We start from the raw sequence: 24907 nt of genomic DNA, 5'->3' as shown, positions 1-24907 counted from the left end.
TTTATAAATACAAACTTACCACAATGTAATCAATACTGCTATATCTAAGGCTATGAGATTTGAAGAACTTCTGCTGCTTGTTCCCAGACTTCAAAAAATAAACACCTTTATTAGTCAAAAGGAAATAAATTCTTTGACTTGAACCTTCTGGAAAATTTGAATATCCACAATATAGCTGCAAGAAAAATAAATTAAATCAAAAAAACGTATAAAAACAAAAGAGAATAAAGATAAAATGCTGCATTATAATTACCTTATAAAAACTTTCTTCTTCGTGTTCAAATACTTCAACAACAAAGTATAAGATGATATTATTTGCAACCCTTCAAAAAAAGAAAAAAAAAGGAAATCAACTTCTGTCACTAATTTATAGGTTATTTCTTTGGACTAAAATAATAACTCTAAAAAAAACTGTTCACAGAAGTATACAGTATATGATTTTACAAGTTTTTAATCATCTCAAGAGATTTTATTCCTAGCATTTTACTTCATTTGGCTATAACAGAAGGTTAAATTAATTTTAAATCAAGCATTAAAAAATTTTGATATTTAATGATAAAATTCTAATTCTTTTCTAATTCTGACCACTATTATATAGAATAACAATTTAACAGAATTTCTTCAAATTCGTGTTTCTTAAAAACGAAAATATATGTGTGTATATATATATATATATACGAAATTAGCAAGACAACCTGAATTAAAGAGACCTTAGATATACAGTACAAAGTCCGTAATCTGGATGTCCATTATCTGGAATGATCTATAATATGGGCCTCAAAGCTACAAACTTTTTTTTTTTTTTTTTTATGTTTTACACATGTGTGTTTAATGTATAACGGACGGTATAAGGTAGGCTAAAATTATCTTTACTGATTCTAAGGCATTTCCATTAATATTGCAGACTGTGCTGTTCCTTAATCTTCTAATTGGATCCGGCTTATTATTTTTTTGCGGACTGTTAGAGCAATTTTATAAAAAATTAAGCTTGAACTTCCGATTATGTCAAAAAGAGTTTCCAATTCTGGAGCTGCCAAAGGATCTACAAAGCGAAAGCATGTTTCGGTGTCCATCAAACAAAAAGTGGAATTGCTGCAAAAAATGGATAAAGACATATCCGTCTCAAATTTATGCGAGGAGTATGACATTGAAAAGTCAACTGTATACGACATAAGCAAAAACAAAAACGAACTTTTTGAATTTTTTGTGGATTCCGACACCCACTTGCAATGAATAACAGAAAAAGGGTTCGTTATGCTAAAAGTGACAATCATGACAAAGTGATGATTGAATGGGTCAGACAGCATCGCAGTGAGGGTGTGCCATTGACGGGTTCAATGCTAATGGCTCAAGCCAAAATATTTCATGAAGAAATGAACTTAAACTCTGAATGCACATATTCGACAGGTTGGTTAACAAAATTAAAAAATCGCCATGGTATAAGACAATTAAAAATTTCAGGTGAAAAAGCTTCAGCTGAAAATTTTCAGATGAATTCATTGAACTCATTACTAGTGAACAATTATCTCCAGAACAAATTGACAACGCTGATGAAACTGGTCTTTTCTGGCAATAAGTACCGCGAAATACCTTGGCAAACTCTACTGAAAAGGCTTCAACTGGTGTCAAAGATTCCAAGGCGAGACTAACAATTTTAGCGTGTGCAAATGCTGCAGGAACACACAAGTGCAAACTTTTCGTAATCGAAAACATGTACGACCTCGAGCATTTAAAGGAGTAATGATTTTCTCCATTATATATCGCACAAATAAAAGAGCATGGATGACACAAGCGTTGATGAATGATTGGTTTGAAAATTATTTTATACCCGAGGCTCGGCGACATTTGAATTCGGTTGGTTTACCTGATGACTCAAAAATAGTCCTGATTGTTGACAACTGTTCGGCAAATACTTCACTTAAAGTTTTTGTGAAAGATAATGTATCCATATTATTCTTCACTCCAAATTGTACGTCTATCATTCAGCCTATGGATATGGAAATAGTGCACGTGCTGAAATGGAAATATAAAGTAGCATTTTTAAAATCTACGTTAAATTTCTTGAACAATGGCAAGACTATTCAAGACTTTTTGAAATTATTTAGCATAAAATCTGCTCTGTGGAGCATCGCAAGATCGTGGGAAGATGTGTCTCCAGATACGTTAAAAAATGCTTGGCATAATTTATGGCCAGCTACTATTGTGTAATTTGAAGGAAAAGGCTAGAGGGTGCTGTTGCTCGCATAGTTAAAAGAGAATAAAGTTCATGTTGAAGGCGACGGCCTAAGAATACACTCTGTATATAGTGAATAAAAATAATGTTAAAATTGTAAAAGTGTTAAAATTAATGAACTCACTGATCCACCATTATCTGATTTGGAAATGCACAAAATTATTAGATGGTGCATTGGCGTAAATTAAGGCTTTGTGAAGATTTTAGGTGTTCAATCTAAGTGTTTCGATTTGAATTTAACAATAGATATTTCATATTCAAGGGACAATGGAATTCCAAATAAAGGTAGGGAAATCTTAAATTAATTATTTAGTGATTATTTGTAGTAAATTAGTAAGTATTTATTATTGCTGTTGTGGGTGTATTTAAATTAAATAAAATGGAAGATAAGTTAGATAGGTTGAAACGTAAACGTTCCACATTGAGATTGTCTGTTACTAAGTTAATTAAAGTGGTTGAAGATAAATTAAAAATTGAAGGGGAGGAAAATTCGATTAAAGAATTACAGGAATTGTTTGAATTATTAACCGAAAAGAAAAATAATTTGAGAACGCTTGATGATGAAATGCAAGAGTTAATTGATGTTAACTTAATTGAAGAAGATTATAGTATAAGCGAAAAATACAATGACAAATGTATAATTGCTTGTAGTCAAATTAAGCAGTTTCTAGGTGCAGTTAAAGCAGTACCGCCAGCGGGGAATCCCCAAAGTTCTGATTTAAACCAGTCCAGTGGTAATGGAATTTTGCATGTAAGTTACAGTTCTAGAGGGAGTAAGTAGTACACTGAAATTACCAAAATTAATAATTGATAAATTTTGGGGAGACCTCAAACAATGGAATGAATTTTGGAATAGTTTCGAAAATTCGATAGATAAAAACGAAACGCTTTCAAAAATACAAAAATTTGCATACTTAAAAACACTCTTAATGGGACAAGCTACGAATGTTGTTTCAGGCTTTGAGTTAACAGAAAGTAATTATGATAGTTGTGTAGCATCACTAAAGGACAGATATGGTCGAAAAGACCTGATCATTAATTCATTCATGAATAAAATTCTCAATTTAGAAGCCGTTAAATTCTGCTTACGTAAAGGCTTTACGTAAATTGTTTCGTAATTTGGAAACTTTAGAAGTAACTTCTGGCTCATATAGACATTTACTAATTCCAATATTATTAAAATTAATTCCGGACGATTTAGTTTTGGAATTTAATCGGCAAAGAAGATCGAAAGATAAAGTTGAAGTTTCGGAATTAACACAATTTATTAAAACTGAAATAGAATACAGGGAAGTTTCAAATCTAGTATTAGATGAAAGGAAAAATCCTGTGCCTCCGCGAGTCGATCAATCAAAATATGAAACTAGAAAATATGTAAAAAATACACCCACAGCTGCATTTCATATTGCAGTTAACTGAAAATGCATCTTTTGTGATAATTTGCACAAGTCATTTAAATGCGAAGTGAATGTTTCTGATAAATTAAAGAAACTAAGATCCGAAAACCGCTGCTATTCTTGTTTTAAAAAATTTCATACATCAAAAAAGTGTAGAAATAAAACTAAATGTAATCAATGTGGCGGTATGTATCACAATGAATTGATTTGTACTAATAAATCCCCTGTAAACAAAAAGTCGGAACAAGGTTACTCCGAAAATGAAACTGAATCTCCGACTTTGAATTCTGAGGGAAGAAATAAAGTTCAAAACTTAAAATTGATTGCTTCTGTTCCTCAAGGTGATAATAATAATGACTGTAATGCCAGGGAAATATTATTACAAACTTGTACAGTTTATGCTTGTTCTAAGTATAAATCAAAATTAACTAGATTAATTCTTGATCAAGGCAGTCACAGATCCTTTACAACGAAAAAATTGGCCGACTATTTAACTTTCCTATCTGGTCGTTGAAAGCGAAATTCAGAATTGGAAACAAAATAATAAAATAAAAATTGAATGTTTGATCTCTGATGTTATTTCCTTGGCGCCCATCAGTGTGCCTAGTAAACAAATTGCAGACTTCATGGAGCATCTGGGTTTGCAGATCGCTGATTGCTCAAGAAAAAATAACATATATGTTAAGATATTAATTGGCAGGGATGAATTCTGGAATGTAGTTTATTCAGAAAGAATTAAAATATCTGAAGGGTTGTATGCAGTCAGTTCTGTGTTTGGTTGGGTTGCTGCAGGAATCGAAAAAAATAAAACAAATATTGTTCTGAAAATTTAGCGGTAATGACAAACACTATTGTGTTGAAAGATTTAAGAGGTTTTTGGGAATTAGAACATATGGGAATTAATGATTCTGATGATTATTCCGATATTGACTGCGAAATAGTAGACCAGTTTGAAAGAAATTTGCAGTTTAAAAACGGTAGACATGAGGCAAATTTAATCTGGAAATACAGTAATCTAGGAAATAATTTTAAGGTAGCTAAGCAACAATTCGCAAACCTTCACAATAAACTAAGTAAAACTCCGGAGATTTTTCAGGAATATAAAAATATAATTGAGAACCAGATATTAGAAGGAATTGTGGAGGAATGTCTGAATAATGATACAAATTTGGGATATTTTATGCCGCACCGAGCAGTGATATGACCTAGTGAAACTACTAAGGTAAGAATTGTGTACAATGCTTGCTCAAGGACAGAGGACACGAATTCGTTAAATGACTGCCTTGAATCGGGACCTAATCTAAATCCAAAATATACTAGACATTATGTTAAATTTTCGCAAGTTTAAGATAGCGTTTTGTGGAGATGTTGAAAAAGCCTTTTTGATGATAGGAATTGCTGACGGTGATAGACAATTTCTAAAATTTCTTTGGTTTAATGAAAAGAATGACTCCTTTAAGATTATGCAAATGTGTCGCGTAGCTTTCGGTTTGAGTGTATCTCCTTTCATTTTGGCCGCCACTATAAAATATCACATTCGGAAATATAAAGATAAAATGCCGGACAGTTTCCAAATGTTGAATTCTTCTGTCTATGTCGACGACCTATATTTTGGAGCAGGAACAGTTGAAGATGCATATCGGTTATCTGTAGATGCGGTTAACATATTTAAGGATGCTAGGATGAATTTCAGAAAATTAAGAACTAATTCTAAAGCATTAAACGATTTATGGGTCTCAAATGGGATTAAGGAACCAGATAACAAATTAACTAGTGAATCGAATTTCTTAGGCATGATTTGGAATTCCATTGAGGCCAATATGAAGTTAAATTTAAAAAATTTAATTGATTTTTCTACTGGAAACGATTTTACTACAAAGAGAAAACTTTTGCAAAGTATCGCCCAAATATACGATCCTTTTGGATTTATTGCACCCTTTGTTATTCGGGCAAAAATTATTATGCAAGAAATCTGGTGTTCCGTTCTGACTGGGATGAGGTCCTTCCTGCAGAGATTAAGAACAAATTCAACATTTGGCGGGAGGAACTTAATGATTTAACTGAAATATCGATACAGCGAAATTTCTTTAATGACGATCCAATGAATATAAGCCTTCACCTATTTTCGGACGCTAGTCTTAAAGCATATGGGGCCATCGCATATTTCAGATACCGTACGAGTGATTCTGAAATTAAAACTTCCTTTATTATGTCGAAATGCAGAGTTGCACCTTTAAGATCAATCACGCTTCCTCGTTTAGAGTTAATGGGAGCACTCGTGGCTGCTCGAATGTATAAATATTTGAAAAAAGTGTTTGGTGATTTAATTGAGGATGTTTATTTTTGGAGTGATTCCAAAATCGGCATTACTTGGATTAAAGGTTCGCCAAATAATTGGAAACCATTTATCGACAATCGTGTTACAGAAATACAGGATATCGCTCCACTTCCTCCAGACAGAATCCAAGAGTTGCCTCCATTTGCTGTGATCGGGTTGGACTTCGCCGGTCCATTTTTTACGAAAGACGGGCAAGGTAAAGTTTACATGCTGTTGTTAATGTGTGCGGTCACTTGTGCCTTACATATAGAGATAGTAACTGATCTCAGCACTGAAAGTTTTTTGCTAGCTTTCCAAAGATTTTTAGCTCGCCGAGGACTGTGTACCACCATGTACTCCGATAATGCCAAGACTTTTAAAAGAGCTGACAAAGAACTAAAACATATTTTCAAAACTTTGAATGACTCATCCGTGAAAGAATTATTTTCTGCTAGAGGCATAAATTGGAAATTTATTATTGAGAGGGGTCCATGGTGGGGAGGGTTTTGGGAGCGTATGGTACGAACCATAAAATCCAGCTTGCGAAAAATTATTGGTCGATCATCCCTTACTGTGAAAGAGCTTGAAACAGTGCTCATTGAAATCGAGGCAATGATTAATTGTAGACCAATTACCTACGTGTTTACCGATCCCAATGAACCTTCTCCACTAACACCTTCTCATTTTCTAGTTGGTTGACGATTACTATCTCTGCCTGCTAATAAAATAACATCCCAGAAATCTCTGGACAATAGGTAAAATTATCTAATTATTCTTTAATCCGGACTCGCGAGTACTTCGGCGATTCCGGATTAGGGGTTTTTCCAGATTATAGATCATCAGTTTAAATCTGGTAAGATGGCACGCAGAAATTATAAAATTAAATTATGAAACCTTAATTTATGAAATAAGGAGCAATTATGATCTAAAGGGTATCAAAATTTAGAAAAAAAAAAAAAGCTTAATATTTATTTGTTTACTTTATTAAACATTTCTTTCAATGTAAGTTGTTCAAGTTGCTTCGTTTTATGTGCTAATACTTTCTCTTTAATTTTATGAACTGACATAATTTCTTGTTCAGTTACAAAATTCCACTGTTCAAGTACTGTAATTGCTGTGCTGAGAATACCGACTAACTTGTCAATTGAAATTTTTTCGTTTTCACTAACCTCTCTGTCACTTTCTTGCCTTTATCTATTTTTTGCAGCAATTCCACTTTTTGTTTGATGAACATCGAAACACGCTTTTGCTTTGTAGATCCTTTGGCAGCTCCAGAATCGGAAACTCTTTGTGATATAATCGAAAGTTCAAGCTTACTTTTTAAAAATTGTTCTAACAGTCTGCAAAAAATAATAAGCCGGATCCAATTAGAAGATTAAGGAAAATGCAATCTGCAACATTAACAGGAATAGTAAATTATATAATATTAGCCTAGCTTATACCGTCCGTTATACATTAAACATGCATGCGTAAACTTATTATGGCACATGCATAAACGCATATGTGCATGCATAAAGGTATTATGCACATGTGTAAACGCATATGCGCATGCATAAACGCATTATGCATTTACGCATGCGCAGAAAGTTTGTAGCTTTGAGGTCTGGATTATAGATCATTCCCGATTATGGGCATCCTGATTAAAGACTTTGTACTGTATATATATATAGTTTACATAAATGATATAAATACTGACTATATATTGCATAATTAATTGAATATTAAACTTACTAGCCACATCTGGAAGACGAAACTTAGAAAGAAATCAGTAATCTTTGACTAAAACAAACAAAAAAACTTGAGGAAGGGGATTTAAAGAAAAGCATTTTTTAATAATTTTTCCTTTTGATTTTATTCTAATATTCAAATTGTCCTTTTCTTGGGGGGGCAGTGTATATGGATTGGTTTCCTTTTGCAGGCATATTATGGAAGAAAATAAAAAATTAGATTCCAATTAACTTAAGCTCAATTAGCTCTGCAAATTGCACTTTTCATTAACTTTTTTATTTTATTCATCTTTTTATTTTGTTCAAACTGTTACTATTACTGTTAATCAAATAAAAATTACACTTTTATTAAAATATTATTGTTTTAATCTTCCCAAGAAACTATATATCCATCAATCAACCAATGAATACTGGAATTCTGCCAGCATTGAAATGGAGATATAAAATAGCCTTTTATAACTGACACAGCAATAAAACCATCCAAGAATTCTTGGAATATCTCAATGTAAAATCAGAATTTATAGAGCATTGCATGATCATGAGAGGACAAGTATGCAGATAAATTTTTTAATGCTTACACAGGTATAACAAGAAGGCAGTTGCCTACAGTATCAACATTTAAAAGATGCCATTTAAGTTAGTCTCACAAAAGCCAATTAAATTCAATGTACATTTCAATTTGAATTTTGAAAATGCTTTATTTTTACAAGGCATCAAACTTAATAATCGCCTTCAGCAGCGCAAAATGCTGCAGCCGGACCTGTCAATAATCAAGCTACCATATTTCATATTAATGACAGCTGTTTATTTGAAAATTTTTAGATAATTCATAAGCAAAAAGCAAAATTTTAATTAGTGGAATATATAAAAAGTGCAAAATGAAAATGATAAAACTGAAATTATCCATTGAGATTATTCAACAGCGATCAATTGATTAATGGAGAGCAAAATCTGCAATAAGACAAAATGGCAGAAAATACATTATTTATACATTATTCAGCTTGGAATCAAATTTAAATTTCATGAAGTAGTTATTCAAACACAATCTTTCTTTGAGCAGCATGCCTCTTTCTTGAAAAATAATTGAATAACAGCAATTTAACAGCACAAGTCCATCTCTTGTAAAATTCCAAATTATAAAAATTCATTTCAATTAGCAGGGGTAAACTTAGATTGCATGAAAAACATGGCTGTGTCAGGAAAGAAACCTAGACTGACGACGTCTAACAGTGAGGAAATACTGCAAACAAAAAAAGAGGCAAGTAAGTGGTTTTGACAAAAGGAACATGAAATTTTCCAATTAATGGATTACATGAAAAACTGCTAAATGAAGAGAAGAGAGCTGAAATCTTTATTAAGATGACAATGCCCCAGTCATCATTCAATTAATGAACAGCAAAACCTGTAGTACGGTTTGAAATCCTGAAAATATTGCCATCATTTATGAAAAAGCGACAAAGCATTTGTGAAAAAGGTTCCAACTGACTATTTAATGGGAATTCTTGACACAGTAGTTGCAAGATTTGAACAATCAAGTTGTGAAAAACTGTAACTTATCTTTACTTTTTTTTCACAACTTATCTTTCCTTTTTTTAATTTTATATTTTTTATATATAATCTAACTAAATTTTAATTGATGATTTAAAAAATTTGAAAATTTCCAAAATTGCCAAAGTCTTGTTGATTCTTGATTTTGAGCTTTGCACTATATACTATTTACTGCCGCTCAATGTAAAATTTAAAAAAATTGACATATAAATAATTAGATCTTTCCCATTACACAATGTCATAGTAGTAATTTTTTTAAAATCAGTAGTAGAAAAATATATAGTATGTATATATATATTAGTATATATAGTACATAATATATATATACTAATATAATATTTCTTATTATAAATTGATCTGAATTATTAGTATATTTATATTATATAGTAGAAATATGTCTCATAGATTAATTATTTCAATATACAGAGAACTGAAATTCAGTTACATACTAAACTGGTTTTAAAAGTTTTACTGGGAATGCACAGCTTGAAAACAAGAATGCCATTATAAAAGATAAAAGTTACATATTTAATTTAAAGGTTGCCAACAAGCAACAATATCAATTAAGCTCAATCAAATTTTTAGCCTTTATTCTACTGTCTTCATATGAATTCACAGAAGCAAGAATAAATTAACATACGACTAAGTATCCAACTAACCCACATCTTTCGAAAGAAAACTGTTTGATGCCTGTCTTCTTATAATGGAAAATACAAAAAAAAAAAAAAAATTGCTTACGTACTTTTATGAGGATGTGTCCATATGATTCATAAGGCAAAGAGAAAATTTTGGGTCTGATACAGATGATGATGATGAATAATGGTATATACACACATATACATACAAAGTAAATAGATATGTTATGGACCTAAAATGCTTCTAAAGTTATTTAGCATTCACCATTTTTTTAATTATTAAAATTAGATCTTTCTAATCAATATAAAATTTTTCTCTTTGAAATTATGTCTTTAATTTGATCTTTAAAAATTTAAAGTCGCAAAAACAAAAGAAACTGTATTAAACAATTAATAGAGTATCAAAATTATGCAAGTATGTATCAAACATATACAGTACAAAGTCTTTAATCCGGACTCTTTGGGACTTCGGCAATTCCAGATTAGGGGTTTTTCCAGATTATAAATCATCAATTTAAATCTGGTAAGATGGCACGCAGAAGTTATAAAATTAAAAATATGAAACCATAATTTATGAAATAAAGGGCAATTATGATATAAAGGGTATCAAAATTTACTAAAAAAAAAAGCTTAATATTTGTTTGTTTACTTTATTAAACATTTCTTTCAATGTAAGTTGTTTAAATTGCTTTGTTTTATGTGCTAATACTTTCTCTTTAATTTTAAAAACAGACATAATTGCTTGTTCAGTTACAAAGTTCCGCTGTTCAAGTCCTCTAATTGCTGTGCCGAGAATACCGACTAACTTGTCAATCAAAATTTTTTCGTTCTCACTAACCGCTCTGTCACTTTCTTCATGCCTTTATCCATTTTTGAAGCAATTCCACTTTTTGTTTGATGGACATCGAAACATGCTTTCACTTTGTAGATCCTTTGGCAGCTCCAGAATTGGAAACTCTTTTTGACATAATCGAAAGTTCAAGGGTTAATCTTTGGATTATGGTAACTTGGCGACTTTTTGGCGAAAATTTGCCGACCAACCCTGCTACAGCAACCTGCTAGTTTTTGTTTGGACGACATTTTTTTTTTTTAACTCAACATTTTTTCTAACAATCTGCTAGCCGAATTACGCTTATGCTAGAACTTTTATGGAACAAAAGTGCTTAATTATGACAAAGATTAGGTGCGAAATTGGAGAAAGTGCAGAATCGCAAACTGCTTGCCACGTTTTTAAGAATTGCACATACACGTTATCCATGTACATGTCAACCTATTTTTACTTAAAAAAACATCCCAGAATTGCACAAAAATGGCATTGCGCACACTCTTGACTTTATCCATGTACACTGCTAAAGTCCTAGCTAGTAACCTTTATCGCCTTACCAAAATGTCGCCAAACTACCTGTTCCCATATTCCAAAGATTTGCCAGTTCAAGCTTATTTTTTATAAAATTGTTCTAACAGTCTGCAAAAAATAATAAGCCATATCCAATTAGAAGATTAAGGAACAACGCAATCTGCAACATTAACTGAAATAGATAATTAGATAATTTATCCTAGCTTATATTGTCTGTTATACATTAAACGTGCATGCATAAATATATTATGCGCATGCGTAAATGCTACACATTGTCAGAAAGTTTGTAGCTTTGAGGTCCGGATTATAGATCATTCCGGATTACAGACGTCCAGATTAAAGACTTTGTACTGTATTAGTAATTACACAAGTGACTTTAATTTAAAAATATAAGAAATTTAATAATTTAAAGAATATAAATCTCTCTTCTTACTTTATATCTAAATCCTCAGGCTTCTCTTTAGCTAACTTCTCGATTTCATCTAAAACAATATCTTTAGTTTCTGAATTTCCTTTACAAGTACCTGGGCAAGGCTTTTCTTCGGCATCATTGGAAATGTCAATAATTTTTGGTGAACTTGGAGTCGGAGTAAAATATGATATTTTAGACATATCATAAATTGATATCTCTTCCTCTTCCTCCTCTTCTGCATTATCCTCCGCTCCATCGTCACCAACCTGCAGGGGCAAACGATTTGATACATTTTGAATTTTGCATGTGTTTTTAATAGGATCCTCTTGACCTTCTGGGATTCCTCTCTCTTCAAGTGAAGGTTTACTGTTCTCTGCCATTTGAGTAGATATTTCATGAAGTTCAATTTCATTTCTTAATGGAATGGAAAATGTAACATTCAAATCAGGATGAAATTCCCCAACATTAAAAGATGTTGAATGACAAACATCTGAAGTTCCAGCTTCATCAGCAAAATCATTTGACTCACTATCAGATGTGCATGGCGTTTCAAGACAAAGGCCTGAATCATTTGTAGCTTTACTCAAACGATGATCGAGAGAATTATCATATTCTTGTAATGAATGACTTTTCTTTTCATTACCTGTTGGATTAGTTAATGAATTCTCACTTTTATCATTGTCCGAAAATGACTTTTGACATGACCTCTTTGCTCTCCTCACCACTTTTGTGCGAATAACTTCTAAATCTTCAGTCACTTTAGTTTCATTTTTGGTGTCAATGTTAATATAGTGAGAAATTCTTTCTAAATCCTGTTGTGGTAAGTTTTGACATGCAATACTCTCTACAAAACCAGAATTTTGTTTGTGCAATGAATTTTCTATATCAAAAGTTGACTTTTGATTTTCTGGACTTGCATCACCTGAAGCTACAAAATCTGTCGTTACTTCAACAGCACTGTCATATGCAGCAAGTTCTGTATCGTCACTTGGAAAACTATTTTTAGGTACCTTGTTAGGTGAATTCTTAAAAGGAAATGGGGGAAAAAATTACACTAAATAAAAGGGAAAAATAAACATGCATAAAAAAATAACACTAGAAAAAATGAATTGCCCAAAGACTTAAATTTTATAAAAGTGTTTAAGAAATTAAAAGAGTTTTAAAAAAACTCATTTTTAAAATGCATATTAAAAATTTTACACAAATATTTAAAAAATGCATATTTACACTTTATAACCTTAAATTTCTAATCTTTATTTAAAAACTTAACATTTGACACCAAAAAGAAAACAGCATACATAACACTCATTAGATAACAAGTATAATTGTGCAATAGGAAAAGCAAAAATGTAGAATTATATATAGGTATAAAATCTTGTACTGATTATGTCAATATAAAACAATTTTATATTAAGTAAAAATAGCTATCTTAGATTGGCACTGATTTTGGATAAACTCTATCAATTTCAAGGGCAATTTAGCATGGATCCCTCTTTACAAGGTGCATAAAAAATCTACATTAATCTAAGGTTCCTTTAGATTAATGTAGATGGTAAGTAATTAAAAAAAGGGTTAAATAAAGGTTTTTTTTTTTTTTTTTTTTAAAGCCCAGAAGGGCTATTAATTTCATTTTGGCATTTTGTGTTGATTCACTATAAACGTTGAATCACTTTTCAAATTGTTGCCACAAAATATTAGAGGCCTGTATTATACTTAAAGAAATTAAATAATGAAGAATCTGCTTAAATGTATGTATGTTTTTTGCATTGTGATAAAACAACAGTACCTAGAGCCAGCAAATTTTGAATAACATTCATTTCCACCCAAATATGGGCATCTGGAAGCCCAAATTTGGAATTTGTTTCATTATCGATTTCATATTTTTTAATGCTTTAATGAATTTTTGATTAACAAACTTAAGGATTTCAAGGGCAGCAATGGTGACGTTGTAGAGAAAATACATTTTTATCTCCAGTGTGCGAGACTGTATATCAGAAATTCTAATGATATACTTATTTTAAAATTATTTTGCGATATTGCTATTGAACTGAAATTTATGGTTCAAGGGTGAAGAACATGATATTTAATAAATAAAGGTAACATACAAAATGTTAAAAAACACCCCCCTCGGGCATAATGTAAAATCTGAAAGCTTTCAGATTTTTATATTTGTTTAATGATTTAAAAATTCTATTTTAAAAACACATGCTAACCAACAGTATCAAAAAACAACAAAAACCTTTCATTCATATTCATTATTTCAGATATTTCTTACAAGGAAAATTCTCTGTAATCCTTTTACTGTGCTATGATAAATTGATGTATTAAGAAATTTTTAAACTTACTTTATAATATCCATAGATATCAGAATTTTGAAAATTTGGCTGGTTTTCAAAGAAAGATACACCAGTTCCATAACTAATTTTCCCCTGAAAAAGGTTAAATATTTTAAATACTTATTTTCAAACAGCAGTCTGCTAAAAGTATCATAGAGTATTTATATTTGTTGCACTTACTACATTGATGTTAATCGGTACATATTCCAATCCAGCCATCAGCATTAAAACTAACTGCATTCTCTAAAAAAAGTTATTCTATATTCAATCACAGAGATCAGAATTTTTTACATTTTTGTTTTATTTGAAATTTATTACATACATGATAATTAAATATTTGGTTCAAACAACTAAGTAACATAGATGTAAACTACAGAATGTACATTTCAATTCTGGGAAGCACAATGTACATAATTTATAATTCTACAGATTTAAAAATATTGCAAATGTGTGATATAGTTTACAATATGTGATATATTTTACAACTGGCATTGGCTTTTTGCTGTAACTTTTTTTATCTGAACTTTTTTTTAGCAAAGAAATCACATGTTTATACATTGTTGACAAAAACTAAAGAACTATTTAAATTAATATACTCACACAAAACTTTTCACTCAGTACCCACCAATGTAATTATTTATGTTTAATACCTGTAAGGTGAATGCAAATTTGGACTGCTGTGCAAAGATTAGAATGAAACATGCAAATTAAGTGACAAACAATGGATTGTGCAATGGATGTATGTTGAAATTTGAATGCATAGTTTTATTTAAAGTTAAAATGGTTTCTGAAAGTGATCAATATTCATTAGTTATGACTCAAAAATCACATTTAAGTGAAGAGCAAAAGTGGTGGAATACTAGTATACTCAGAAAGGGTGGAAGCAACTGCAAATGGAGATCATCCAACGATTTGAAGTTTCCTCTTATTAAAAAAGTTTCTTCAAAGAGTTAAGAACTTGAAACCACTTTTTAAACCAGTAAATCAGTTACTAGACAGCCTAGTCAAAGATGATAAAAACAATAACTGCATCTGAAGACATGTTTTCTGTCTTTTTTGGCTCAAAGAAACCATAAACTGACTGCATGAAAGCTGGATTTAGCAGGGTTCATACAGATTTCTGCACATGAAAATTAAATACTTTTAAGGACCATTACTGAAAAAAATTAAGGGCTCATCAACAAATCTGAACTGAATAAATTCAATTAAAAATATCAGCTATGCCTGAACATCACTTTTGTGATACCATCTTAAGAATAAAACAGATCCACAAGTAGAATACATTATTATTAAACATAATTTAATAAACATAATTATAAGGCAAATTTGAGTATAAAATAAACTTTATAAAATTTATCAGGTAGCATTAAGTATTTTGCCCTTATAATAATTGGTCATATTTGAAAGACGATTAGTGACATTTTAAATGTTTTACTAACAGTTAGCTTTATGTTGATTTTTTTTCCTTTTATGTCTCATTTTGTCATGTACTTGCTCAGTTTAGAGATTTAGTAAATAACAGATAGATTTTATGTCAAATGGCATAGGTTAAAATGAGAAACAAAGTCAGAATCAGCATGATTCGTTACAGAAGACTGGCTGTTGCTACCACTGCTGCTTACCTAGAGAGAGGCCTACTGATCAGAATAAACCTGAAAGCCTTATGTAGGCACGGTTGGCAAGTTTTGAAAGTTAGTTGTGCTCTGCTTGTCTGACGCAGTCATAACTTCGTGTAGAGTTCCTGGGGCTGTAACCCAGTTAATATATTTTAAGGTTCCAAAAAGCCACTAAATCACCAGAGGTGATACGCTCTTTTGTATTAATTTAAATCTCACTAGATGCAAAGAATTAAGTTTCATGTTAGTTTTTACACTTTTGTGCTGTATCTTGTGACCATGGTAAAGATTAATAAAAGGTAATAACTCACTTTGATATGCAAACATAACTTTAAAGGGTGACCAGATAGTTACAAGTAATTAAATTATCTCGTTACAAATAACCTTAGTCATCACAGATTTACATGGCCACTATTAAATTTATTTTTTAAAAATATTTGTTAAAAAGCACTATTAAAATAGCAAATAATTAACATGTCGCATTTTAAAATACACATTATTTATGGCACTGATTCTTAAATTATATTACGATAACTACACATTAAAAGCTACAAAACATTTACATATTGTACCAACAGAACAAAATATTCATGCATCTTTTTAATTTCAAGCCTTTCCAGACATTTTGGCTAATTTATTGTAATTTCCTTCGCTTCAAGCATCTTTTCTAACTATTAGAAATTTGTTTCAATATGCAATCCAATATTCCCACTAGTTTCTGCGTGTTTTGTCTCCTAACATGGCAATCTCTCGACAAAGTACCTATGAGGTTTTACTTGATCTGGTAAGAGTTAAATAGTCAAAAACCCCTGATAGAGATGAAGCAAATTATCACTATGTCTAAAAATAACTACAAAGTCAGATAAAGGTTTAAAAAAAAAACCTACCTCCTATTTAAATAGACCTTAGAACATAAAGGCATGTTCTTATGCTAACAAAATCAGCTACAGCTTAATGGTGATCTAATTAAACAGAAACAGTCAAATTCAAACTACAAATGTGGACAAATAGTCAAAGACCACACAATTTAATTTTAATATAAGCTGGCTCAGTAACACGTCATAAGCAATTCAGCTCATAATAACGTAGTTATCGCCTAACAAATTCAAATATCGGCAGCGATAATGCAAACACAAATAATTACAAATTACCAGAGCTCATAGGAACTAATGCAGGGTGCAAGAGAAGGCCAGAAACAAATTCTGTCTTACAGCTCCCAAACCTTAGTTTAAAAAAACTGTCTAAGTGATTTTCATTCTGGTGAGGAAACGGAAAGAGAAAATTATAGCAAAGGCTGAAATTATAAACGACTGCTTAATTTACATAATAATAACTGTACATATCTTTGAAGAATAATTTTCTTTCTCTTTATGCATTTGGTTTCTTTCTTCATGATGTTTTCTCTTCATTTTAGAATTTTTGGATCTACTTATTCTAAAAAACTAAATGCACGTGGATTGTATAGGAAAAGGTGCTAATTTTATTTCTTTAGTAATGTGAACATTTGGAATAAATATGAAATGATATATGCTAAGGGATGGTTATAGAGCCAGCATAGTAGAAGTTTTAGAATTTAGTGATACACCAACGAACAAAATTTAGAAATGGCAAAATTTTCGAATTTAGGATCTACAGATATTGAATCAGGTGGGAAAATGTATAGTGCCAGCCATGTGTATGATGCACGAATATGTAGCTGGGGTTTTCAGCGCCCAGGTACAAATGAAGATTTTGCAACCCCCTTCTGTATGCCAAGAATGAAAAATATTTCATTCTAAAATTTTGCAACATCAATTTGGCAGCCCATGAATGCTGCGCCCGGGGACACATGCCTTCCTTTGCCCCAACTTTGCTATGCCACTGATGATGCATTGAGACATACAAGATGAATCTTTTAAATTGTCAGTTTTCATTTTTTTATTAATAGAAAAATTCCTTTCTATAAATGCCTGTCCATGTGATAAGATTAGAAGCATTTTTGATATTCTCTATGCTTGTGTGTAGTGAAAAGTATAGGAAACAATAGGAAGATAAACATATTAAGAAAAAGACTTGTTTAAGGAAATGTCATAATCATGCTCAGTGCAGCTAAAAGGAATGAGACCATCTGCTGTTTACAGACAAATCCAGATATAGCCTGAATTGTGAATCTAGAAACCTAGATATATTTCTGATCCATAGGGGATAAGAACACATAGCTTGCCTTTCAACGTTCATGGAAACATTTCCATGGTTTGAAACTGAATTAATACAAACACCTATATAGCTTTCATGTAGCTTTTGTAATCAGTCATGGATATGTCAGCAAGGTCTTGGAACCTCATGTAAGGCAATTTATGGATGCTGTTCACCCCGACCTTTTACTTATAGATAATAATGACAGTATACATCAAACACCTCTGTTGTCGGAATACCTGAAAACAGAAGATACTATTCAAATGGACTGGCTAGCTTAATCATCCAATTTAACCCAAATGAGGCTGTGTGGGATGCCTTAGGACACCAAATTATAAATGCAAATGCCTTCCCTGACCCTCCAGGATCTAAAAAGTGTATTCTGAGAAAAGTGATGTGCAAATACTCCAAGGAGAAAGGAGGAGAAAGTAATTTCATTACAAAACAGTATTTCTTAGAAGCCAGTGAGGTGAAAACTTGTTTGGACTGCCTTTATTTATTATCATGTCTGCCCAGTGGATTGCTGGCACCGATGTTATGACTGAATAACAGCTGCACTAGAATGCAAGGAAAGTCTTTGCTTTCCCTCCTGGCACCTACCAAAGACAAAACAAATGCATATTCTATCATTAAAGATGTTTATTGACTAATGTTATTGACTGAAGGGAAAAGAGGCGATATTAAGAAAATATATTTTAAAGTAAGAAATTCTTTAGTTTTTGGGGTACAGACATTGTACGGATCACATTTTTTTTACACAAATTTTTTCTGTAAATTTGGGGTATGGACATTACATGAGTGCGGATATTACATGAACGTATACGGTACTCACTCGAAGTTACCGAGGTCTCTCATGTCACGTGATCATTTTACCATTTATTACTTACGAATGTTTTCATATTTTTAACTGTATGACTGTTATATTTTGCTCCTATAAACTTTTTTTAATTTTTCTATTGGTTAAATTCTAATTTGGAGCTTTGGGAAAAACACTTATGATTATTAATATTCATACTTCTGTATTTTTAGCATATATATATGTTTTTATAATTATACTATAAAATTTTTAAAAAATGCTTCTGCAACAGAAGAAATAAATAAATAAAGTAGCATTAGAAGGTGAAGAATTATTCCTAACTACCTGATATTTTCATATATTTCAAATTATATACTATATAACTTAACAGCACAAGCGAAATATTTTTATATGGCAACACAATTGTTAATAAAATATTCACTGTCTGAATAGAGAAGTTTCATGGTTTTACATAGAAAGAGAGAGAGCTAGATATATCACATTACAGCTTTTTATATTTCACAGCTATCGTGATGCAAATATAAAGAAAAGGAATAAAACCACACTTAATATCACAATTAAATTCTCACTTGTGGGCAGAGCCTCTCTTGATATGTTATAAATTCAGACAAAGAAAATTTAAATCATTTCTTTAAAAAAGTCGTTATCAAATCCAGTGTTGAGCTCAATATAAAATGAATGAATGATTAAAATTTGGATATATGCTTGTTTTAGTTGTTTAGTGAACAGAGTAGAAAATAGTAGATATTGGGTTGCTGCAAAAGAAATGGCTATTTACTGCAAGATACGGCATATTAACTCTATGCCAGATTTCAGAGTTGACAAGGTGAATCTTGAACAGATACTTTTTATAAATATAATATGATCTCGCAAAAAATATCCAACACTGCAGTAAAGCTTTTGTTTCATAGACTTGACAATGTTTACATGGATAAGTTACCAAACAGTTAATGAGAGGTTATTAAAATAAAGCATAACCAATAATTTTTTTACTGATTACCTGTTCATCACATAATAATGCTAGAGATTCATAGTGCTTTTTGACAACACGCAAGTTTTGTGTAAATGAACGAAAATAACTCTCCAAACTTGCTTCGTTCAAAGCAAGACTTAACCAGGCTCTTCCACACTGAACATCAGTATCCACATTCTCTAGCTTTTCTAGGAACTTTACATTGTTACTGTGCGTAAATTCTTTTACAAAAGCCCAGTAGCCTTTGTCAAAATATTTTAACCTGAAAAGATTCAAAGCATTAAAAAAAAAAAAAAAAAAAATACAGAAATTAAATTTATATACAAATTTTTAAAAATAACAAATATAGCTCATTATCGAGGTACGACTAAAAACAGACAATGCTTTAGCCATATAAAACTAACCTGACCAAAAATTAGTGAAGTTTCTTTCTTATGTAATTTAAGTATGATTCTATGTTCAGGTACTAAAATACTTTATGTTAAAACTATTTTAGGTACTTTTCCATTTCGCCGGCGCAAATCTCGCCAAGCAGACTTTATTGGCGACAACATACAGTATACACATAAAAAATATTAAAAAAATTTTAGTTCTAAGATTTTTTTTTTTTTTTTTTTGAAGGCATAAACATTTTAATATCGCTTAAAACTTTATAAAAAGACAATAAATAAAGACAATAAATTTGTAAAAAGACATTAATTTAAGAATTTACTATGCGTTCAATTTAAGAATTTACTATGCTTTCATGGTTCAACATCCTAATTCGCCGGTTCATATCACGTGACCCCAAGCGATCTCATCTCACGTAAACTACTCTACAAAAATCTAATGCTCTCAGTAATTATCTACATTAATTTCAAGTTAAATCTTAATTTGGAACACAAGTTTAAATGCAAGAAATATTTCAATGCGTACGAATAGCTTACTCAGAAATTATGTAAAACTGCAGTGCTTTACTTCACTAATGCATTCTCATTAGAATTGACGAATTTAACCCTTGAATTCCCTTTTCTATATTTTCGGCTCGGGTAAGAGCTGTGATTGCATCCTAATTGACTTAATTACCGAAAATGGCCTTAGACATAAAACTGAACTATCTGATAAAAATTCTATGTAATTATATGCCAGTATTGAAAGAACCAATCAATCTGATTAGAAAAAGCTGCGACTTGTTTTGAAAATGAGGCGTAAAAGGTTACCAGCCAGAATATTCCGTTTGACATCGGTTGTACCATTATTGGCGACTTTATCGCTTGCGCCGGCAAAACGGAAAAGTACCCTATTTTAACTTCGCAGATTTTCATTTATTTCCTATAATCCCTAATACAAAACCACAAAACTGTTTCTTTAAGTTACTGTATAAGCATATACCTTTATTAGTAAAAAAGAAAAGGAAAAATTTAGTCAGTCAGTAATAAGTTACCTATGCAATACTCATTGCATACACAGCACACTAGTACAAGGTACTTTCTGCTTGTTATGCAGCAACTTCTGAGAATTTCTTAACCATATTAAAAAATTACAGAAATCAATTTTCAGCTTCACAGATATAAAGAGAAACAAAAATACACATCAAAAGTTCAAAAGTGGAATTGGACAGGGCCTAATGCTAACTGCATGACAAACAACAGTCACCAGCACTTAATCAGGGTAAGTAAATGTTATTTTATAGACAGCTTTTCTTTCTTTGTTTTGCTGTATTTTGTACTTAAATTATGAAATTCAAAAACTTACCCATGTAGAAGTGCTTTATCAAGACTTTCACAAAGTTGTTTTACTTCCTTCACATCAGCTGAAAGTCCATCGTCTTGATTTTGAAGACAACTGTAATGCTGAATCTATAAAGTAATGCTTCTGTAAATTCTTCTCGACAAAATTAGAAGCATCAACTAAATAATAACATTATATTCGGCTAATCTTTAGAATATGGTAACAGGTAGTTTGGCGACATATTGGTAAGGCGATAAAGGTTACTAGCTAGGACTTTAGCAGTGTACGTGGATAAAGTCAAGAGTGTGCGTAACGCCATTTTTGTACAATTCTGGGATGTTTTTTTAAGTGAAAATAGATCAACGTGTACATGGATACCGTGTATGTGCAATTCTTAAAAACGCGGCAAGCAGTGGGCGATTCTGCACTTTCTCCCAATTTCGCACCTAATCTTCGTCATGATTAAGCACTTTTGTTCCATGAAAGTTCTAGCATAAGTATAATTCGGCTAGCAGATTGTTGAAAAAAAATGTTGAATAAAAAAAAAAATGCCTTTACTTCGTGAAAACAAAATGGCGTCCAAAAACAAACTAGCAGGTTGCTGTAGTAGGGTTGGTCGCCAAATTTTCGCCAAGTTACCATAATCCGAAGATTAACCTTATATCCTACTAAGAGTTTAAATTAAAAAATTAATACTAATGTTATAACAATTAATTTGCTATTAAAAATTCATAATGATATAAATAAAACAATTAATTTGCTATTAAAAATTCATAATGATATAAATAAAACAATTTGCTATTAAAAATTTATAATGATATAAATAAAACAATACTACTACTTTAAAAATTTGCAGCTTGAATGTAACAACTTTATGACAGCACAGTACAACAGTCACCTTTTTTTGTATCAAAACCACTGTAGATTGTTTCTCTATCAATTAAAAAAAATGCACTCTTCACACAAAGTTTTCTTGGGAGTTCTTTACTCAGCTAAAAATTTAATAACAATTGTGGGTTCTTAAGATTACAATATATAATGATTTTATATTATTTCCAATCTTTTACAACAGATATTCTTCAGTGTTCTAGAAAAAACTAATGACAATATTTTGTTCTGGGTTTGTCCTAATACAGAATTCAAATGTTTATTGTCTGCAGTATTTATTAAACTTACAGACTTCTGGTGATAAATTCATTTTAAAATATTTTTCAGCAATCATTTACACTCTTTTGTACAATACAAAATGTCCTTTAAGAAAAAATTATGAAATAAAGAAAAATAAATCCCTAATTCTATTATTTCATATGTACAGACATACATATTTATAATTTTTATTTTCATGTTACAGTTTTATATATTATTTTTTAATAAAAATTAAAAATTAAAATAAAAAAGGTTGATCTTTACATTATGGTAACTTGGCGTTTTTTTGGCGACCAACTCTCCTACAGCAACCCTCTATTTTTTTTTCCCGCCGCCATTTTGTCTTCACGAAGTAAAGACATGTTTCTTTTCTTTTTATCTACTGAACACTTCTTCCAACAATCTACTAGCCGAATTACACTTATGCTAGAAATTTTATCTAACAAAACTGCTTAATCATGACAAATATTCACTGCAAAATTGGGAAAGAGTGCACAATACCATACTCCTTACGCGTTTTTCAAAATAACACATACACATAAACCATGTACATGCCGACTTATTTTTACTTAAAAAAAATCCCAGAATTGCACAAAAATGGCATTGCGCACACTCTTCACTATATCCATGTACACTGCTTTTTTCTCATAAATTAGAAAAATTTCACGAAAATACATGACAATTTTCTCAATCTTTAAACCCGGTAAAAAGAACATATATGAAATTACCTGATCGCGAAAAAGTATTTACCCTTTCCAAATATGAACATTTCCACATATAAAATAAATAAAATATCCAAAAACTTTTACCTCTAAATCATCTATTACATTATACACGTCACCAACGAATTCATACCGCAACCATTACAAATACTTAGTGTAAGATATTTAAATTATTTCCATGTACGTTTACTTCAACTAAAACGTATACCAAATTCCTACAAACATAAAATTCACAAAATAACTATCATTTAATTAAAATATAATTAAATTCAAAAACACTACTTATCATTTAATTAAAATATAATTAAATTCAAAAACACTACTTAAAATATAAATGAGCACATACATTAAATTAATATATACATAAATACCCATTTCGAATTCACTTTAGTTACAGCCATGGGATCCAAAAATTCACGAACACTGTTTCACACAACACAGAATAAAGTCAAATACAAAATTTCCAGATTTTTTCCGGATTTCCCCCCTTTTCCGATTAAAGAACCGTAATTTGTCCATTAATATCACATGACATATCCCATGATCTCTCATTTCCCTCACACAAAATAATGCGTAATCGGAACTGAGTACTGCTCACATTATTACCAAAGTCCCAGGTAGTAACCTTTATCGCCTCCAAAATGTCGCCAAACTACCAGTTACCATATTGTAAAGATCAACCAAAATGAATTTTAATATGTTATACATATAAATTTATCATGTTTCATATTATTCTCCCAGCAACAATCATAAACAAGTAGACAGCAAAACATACAACACATGCAGCATACAAGAATAAAAGGTCAATATTATAAACATTCCCTCTCCAATTTACAACTAATATTTACTATACCATATAAGGAATGAACGAAGGAAAATACAAATTTTGATGAGACACAACCGAGTAAAAAAATTACGGATTCATTTCTAGACACTCGTCAAGAAACTGAGATTTTAAGCTTTAATTACAAATAAAAGTTTTTATATAATCATATTGATAGGTAATTTTTATTTACAGTTTATTTTTGCCGTAATAAGAAAGAACGCTTTAACAGACAAAAAGAACAAATAAAATAATCCAATAATGTAACATGTTTAGAGTAAACTCATTATATACGCGCTTAATTTCTGAAGAGATAAATATGAAAGCACCCACATTTAATAACTGTATTCCAGTTACATCAGTGAATTGTTTACAAACAATAACAACACTGCATATTCTGCATTACTGACCTGTTTTACTGCTATTTGAAGTGTAAACAATATCTGATCCTTCGAATCTTCGTGCGTATTAAAAATAGACACTGTACCTGCCACTGGTATAGTGGATACCATTGTCATAGAAAATAATACACTTTTAAGTAAACACTAATATAATCATTTTGAAAGAAACGGAACGCAATAGCATATAAGATGAAAGAATAAGCAACTGGCCGACGATTAACAACTATTGGAAGAAAATTTCAGTATGCAGAATGTTGTGTATAGTAGTAGTTGAAGTTATGACGTTAATTTGTCAACCAAAAAAAAAACGATAACTTTTCGCCTACATACACACAGATCGTATTCTCGAGTGTCAAGATGTACAAACTGTATTCCAAAGACGAGAAATAACAAACCTAAGTAGAAAGACAGTTGTATATGACTATTACATGAGGGCTCATATAACACAAACAGATAACAAATGTGATATCTAAATCCGTTGAAAGCAGGTGTTCTAGAAGACTGTTTGAATAGACTAAGACAAAAAACAGGACAAATGTATTCTAACCTCCTTGACAGTACC

General features: G+C 31.0%; 1 protein-coding gene across 2 annotated transcripts in view; it reads right to left on the bottom strand.

Moving 5' to 3' along the window:
• Positions 1–24607, bottom strand: part of prd1 (pleckstrin homology domain-containing protein pruning defect 1) — a 70264-nt gene extending 45657 nt beyond the window's left edge. The window contains exons 1-8 of one of the 2 annotated variants that reach the window (XM_035355234.2): positions 24355–24607; positions 21278–21381; positions 19571–19805; positions 14143–14205; positions 13972–14055; positions 11648–12651; positions 254–323; positions 20–175 (exon numbers count right to left, since the gene is read on the bottom strand). In XM_035355234.2, coding sequence (XP_035211125.1) covers positions 20–175; positions 254–323; positions 11648–12651; positions 13972–14055; positions 14143–14205; positions 19571–19805; positions 21278–21381; positions 24355–24462 — 1824 coding nt within the window. In that variant the 5' untranslated portion in view covers positions 24463–24607. The remainder of the gene's footprint in view (positions 1–19; positions 176–253; positions 324–11647; positions 12652–13971; positions 14056–14142; positions 14206–19570; positions 19806–21277; positions 21382–24354) is intronic. The other variant, XM_035355233.2, reaches the window with a different exon arrangement.
• Positions 24608–24907: the final 300 nt, after the last annotated feature.

The sequence above is a fragment of the Stegodyphus dumicola genome, chromosome 7 (assembly GCF_044657685.1).
Source record: "Stegodyphus dumicola isolate Sdum_Otavi_A_Nest chromosome 7, ASM4465768v1".
Taxonomy (NCBI): Eukaryota; Metazoa; Arthropoda; class Arachnida; order Araneae; family Eresidae; genus Stegodyphus; species Stegodyphus dumicola.
Note: the sequence above shows the minus strand (reverse complement) of the source record. Positions and strands in the feature narration are given on the sequence as shown.